Source organism: Triticum aestivum, chromosome 2A, assembly GCF_018294505.1.
Source record: "Triticum aestivum cultivar Chinese Spring chromosome 2A, IWGSC CS RefSeq v2.1, whole genome shotgun sequence".
Lineage (NCBI taxonomy): Eukaryota > Viridiplantae > Streptophyta > Magnoliopsida > Poales > Poaceae > Triticum > Triticum aestivum.
Window position 1 is genome coordinate 737,478,779 of NC_057797.1, and position 4,913 is coordinate 737,483,691.

The 4,913-nt window shown below is 55.4% G+C and overlaps 1 protein-coding gene across 1 annotated transcript; it reads right to left on the reverse strand.

Annotated features, from left to right (window-relative positions):
* Positions 1-386: 386 nt before the first annotated feature.
* Positions 387-4,660, reverse strand: LOC123190716 (probable receptor-like serine/threonine-protein kinase At5g57670). The gene is made up of 7 exons (XM_044603421.1): positions 4,121-4,660; positions 3,752-4,006; positions 3,510-3,667; positions 3,340-3,419; positions 3,091-3,226; positions 2,845-2,997; positions 387-727 (listed from the first exon to the last, which is right to left on the reverse strand). The coding sequence occupies exons 1-7, from the start codon at positions 4,299-4,301 to the stop codon at positions 536-538; spliced, it is 1,155 nt and encodes a 384-aa protein (XP_044459356.1). The 5' UTR covers positions 4,302-4,660; the 3' UTR covers positions 387-535.
* Between the last annotated feature and the right edge of the window lie 253 nt (positions 4,661-4,913).

Genomic DNA, 4,913 nt, shown 5'->3' on the forward strand with positions numbered 1-4,913 from the left:
ACATGGAAAATAATGAAACCATGGGCTAGATCAAATCCCTTACTGTTCTCGCCTCACTAGTTGCTACTACCTCCGTCCGGGATTACACGTCCCATGGACCAGATCCGCAGTATCAAGGCGCTTGTCGATTTAATTAAGTGTTGCTTTGATTTCCTCCAAAAGCCTTCACGCGTGCTCTTTCCTGCCCAATGAGTAGCCTACATGCAAGGCAGCCACAGCGTATTTATCTCAGCTGACTGCATGCGTTCTCTCACCTCCCTGCCGTGAGCCAATGAATAGCGGTGCATGCAGCGGCTCAGTTTTGCATGCGCGGGGCAAGCAACAGCCGGCCTAGTAATTTCGGACTGAGCATACTGGCCAACCGGCCTTTTAAACCCGGACGGAGGTAGTAGTAGTTGGTTTTGTTTATGTACACTGATGATATAATCGAGAGGATCATATTCATTCATTCATACCGATCTCCTAAGCCAAAAAACAAGACGGACACTTGATCTACTGACAGCTGCAAAAAAGATCTGGGTAGGGGCTAATGTAATCAATCATTGGCGCGGATGCTGCAGGCTGACGAGGGTATCGAGGGGGAATCCGATTCGCCGTCGTAGTCATCGTCGTCGTCCTCCTCGAAGTCGGTGAGATCATCGAAGTCCCAGAACTCGTCCTCCACCGCCTCCTCCGGCATCTGCCACCGCTCCTGCGATATCTCGTCCGACTCCAGCAGCTCCAGCACCTGCGTCAATTAGCCATGCACGGTTCAGAAAATTCAGACGCAGTTTCTCAAAGTTCAGAATGGCAACTCAAATAGTATATCATGTGTACCGAACTTGCACGCAAAGCTTTGCTCAAACTGAAACATTTTACCCGAAAGCTTCGTTTCCAAAAAACAAAAGAAAACAAAACATTTGAGCCTCTGACAGTCGTGTGGTCAAACGACAGTATCCCCCGAGTGAAATTATACGTATATGCTAGTGGCACAGTGCATGAGTGATGATAAACTAATCCGTGATTGGACATGGGTTGGAGCAGACCGGGTTTTGTATATACCCAATTCTGGGGTGGCATGTTTTGTTGGCTAGCCTCGAGATTTATCTTCTCGAGCTGTCCTGTGTCCCCAACCTCCCTCCCCTCGGCCTTCCCGTGAGTCAGCAGTAGTACTAAGCTAGAAGCAACAGAGCATCCTATGCCCTTGCAAATTGCAATACCATTATCAAGAAACCGGCCATTCTTGGGAGCTGCGACGCGGCCAAAAGGACCAGAAGACCCCTTTGTCATCTTCCAAAGCCAGAGTAAAACAGCCAGATCGCCCTGTTGCTTGTCCTAATCCTCATTCCCCACCCACTCGCTCACCAACGGAAGACTCAATGCTGCACAAGTTCTCCTTGTAGCTTCCATAATTAGGCTCCAGTACCACTGCTCAACCCCTAACCGCCGAGGTCGAGAGCAGGCTCCCGTGGCCGCTTGGAGTTGGAGACAGGCTTTTCCAGCCAGGATATATATACTGATTGATCCTCCATTATGCATGCAGCATTATCATTACGCAGCGCCTCAGATTTTCGTATATGCTGCACACAGTGATGATACAGTGTACATGCATCACTCATTTCCTACAGTGTGTGTGATCCTAGTTGGTTCGGTGTGATGTCCAGCGGAGCAGACGAAGACAAGAGACAAGCTAGTCGGCGCAATCACACGGGTTTCGTTTGGTGCAGTGTTACTCGCGCGCGTACGTACTGGTCGGCAGATGCGTCCTCGCGAGCGAGCTTAAACTAAAGCTAGAACCCTAGCCGTGCTGTCGCGACTGACTAACTGACGCAACGTAAACGTGGCAGTATTTAACAACCGTATCCGTATGCGTGTACGGGACGGGTGGGCGACCCTGACAGACATGCTACCGCAACTACGACAGGTGCGAGCCGTATGTGTGCAGCCGGCTAGTCTTGTTTGGGCTCTATTTGATTGGACGGAGAATATATACGGATTATTTTTTGTGTCCATGTTATTAGATAGGGAGATTATTCTCGGTGATATGGTTACCTGGCACCGGACATCCATAAAGTAATGGACTAATGGTGACCTGCTGATTACTACTAGCATGGCTTGACCCGCAGTGCAGATCAGTACTATTATTAAGACAGACGGCGTCTCTTGGACTAGATCCTTCGGGCAGCTTTTGCAGCAGCCCTTGACAATTATTCATCCATCCAAGCCGGCATTGATTTATTTTTGGCCCATTCCAGTTGTGATTTGTCCACGCCATTGTATGCTGCTAGAATGGCAGAGCTGGTGAACCTACCGTTCAGACCATCCGGGCACGCAGGTACCTTGTAAGAAGCTCTTCGGATAATGTTTCTAGTCCGTCTGATTGGCAATCTAGTTGGAGAAGTTGCAGCTGTTGCCAATCGCAATGCAGGGCAAGAGGTTTGTTTTGGATGCCGGAACAAGAATGGGAATATAGGTGGTTTGTCTTTGCCTTTTGTCGTCCGTTTGGTGATGGCTAGGGTTTCAATTTGGTGGCCCATCCATGGTTATGGCGCGAATCCTACCACCATGTCAGAGTCTGACCTACTACCCCAGCATCTGCAGAGCCAGACGGTTATGCGCAGGTTCTATCTAGGGCAACAATTAGGGCACCAACTATCGAAAGCTACGTGCGTTATTCAGTGCTGATCGGCATCGGCGCCATGTATGTATGTCGGCAGAAGCCTTCAGCGTTACACTTACAAGATTATTAATGCTGCGGCTGAATTCTGAGCTTTGTCCCTAATTTGGACAAGGTAGGGCAGCAAGTGTAGAGGACGAATATACTGTATTTTTTTCAGTGGTTTGAGTGGCTAGTACGTTACGTACCTCTGTCATGGTGGGCCGCCACGCGGCGGCGGCCCTGGCGCAGAGCGAGGCGACGAACATGAGCCGCCGGAGCTGGCCGGCGTCGTAGCCGCCGTCGCCGAGCCGCGGGTCCACCAGCCCTTGCACCACGCCGTCCTTCAGGTAAGGCTTGGCCTGCATGCCGGAGCGGACGAGAAAAACTCAGCCACGTCGTCGCACCAGGAACGAGCATGCGCCGCTGATGACACACGTGGCGTTACTACGTACCCATGCGAGGAGGCTCATGTGGGAGCCGTCGACGGGCTTGCGGCCAGAGATGAGCTCGAGGAGGAAGACGCCGAAGGCGAACACGTCCGTCTTCTCGTCCACGATGCCGTGCGTGAAGTACTCCGGCGCCAGGCACCTGCACGCCCGCCCGACCACAGAGTCAATGCCACGTCGCCACTCTCTTCCTCCTCTTCTTCAATGCGGACAGAGGGAGACGAGAGGAAAGGTTTTGAGTTTTGACTGACTGACCCGAAGGTGCCCTCGATGGGCGCGATGGCGTGGTGCGTCCACTCCGACGGCAGCCACCGTGCGAGCCCGAAGTCGGATATCTGCGTAGAGCAACGTCTGTCAGCCACCGCCGCCGTCGAACAGGGGAAGCAGGAGCAGAGTGTGTTGATGAACCGAGAGCATGGACGCACCTGGGGCTGGTAGTCGGCGTCGATGAGGATGTTGGAGGCCTTGATGTCCCGGTGGATGATCCGGCGCGCGCAGCCCTTGTGGAGGTAGCGGAGCCCCCGCGCGGTGCCCACCGCCACGCCGTGCCGCTGGCTCCACGTCATCACCGGCCGCTTCTCGTCTGCACCGCATCAGTCAGGCGACACGTACTAGAGCTAGACTACATTGGGGAAAAGCAGAGCATGCGGAGGGAGAAGGGACTCGCCGTGGAGGTTGGCGGAGACGGAGCCGCGGGTGGAGAAGTCGAAGACGAGGTGGAGGCCGCGGTCGACGCAGCAGCCGAGGAGGGAGGAGACGTTGGGGTGGCGCACGTGGCCCACCGTGCCCAGCTCCGTCAGGAAGTCCTTCTCCTTCTTCTCGTCCGCCGCCGCCGCCGCCAGCCGCTTCACCGCCACGGCGCGCCCGTCCGCCATGATGCCGCAGTACACCTCGCCGTACCCGCCACGCCCCACCACGTTGTCTGCACGCACGCACAACCCATTCATGCACTCTGTTATGTAACGCGCGACAACGCCGGAGCAAGAAAGAAACGGCGGGCATGAACAAACCGGCGTTAATTGATTCTTGTTTTTACCTGGGTGGAAGCCGTTGGTGGCCTGGTCAACCTCCTCGTAGGAGAAGCACCTCCACGCGGGCTTGCTCGGCGCCACCGCCACCGCCACCGGCTCGGCCTCGACGACGCAGTCCTCGTCGGGGTTGCTCCGGCGGCCGATGGAGAGGAGCCGCTTCAGGCTCCGGCTCCGGAGGTAGTTCATCCCCCCTCTCCCACCTCTACCAATCTATCCACCCAATCCGGCGCCCGGCGGAGCGCACGCAGACACACTTGGCTAGCTAGCGTAGGAGGAGGGATACGAGGGCATTGAATGCCGGGGCAGCTGAAGCAAGCGAGCGAGGCAGTGGAAAGAAACTGCTCCGCATTCAGCAGGGCATTAACTCGGGCGCGTAACTGTTCCCTGCGACGTCGCGTGCGCTCAGGCTCAGCTCAGCTCAGTGAGTCAGTCACGAGTGTGGTGGAGGGAAGGGAGAGGAAGAAGATGGCACGAGGAGGGGCGTCGCTGTCCGTGGCAGTGCCTCGGCGGGGAGGGAACAGCACAGAGGGGTGGGGTGCGATGCGATGCGAGAAGGCTCCATTTTATATGCGCTGTTGGCTTCTGGCGAGGCGGGACGGGACGACGGTTGCGGGACCCGGCCGCCAATGATCTCTTCTTTCTTTCTTTCTTTCTTTCTTTCTTTCTTGTACCGGCACGGCAGCACGGGAGCGCGGAAGGAGCCCCGGAGACGAGCTATTGGCCTTTTTTAATCGAAATATTATCATCGATCGCGCTCGTTTCATCCACGCGACGCGAGTGAGGTGGCGTTGCTGGCGC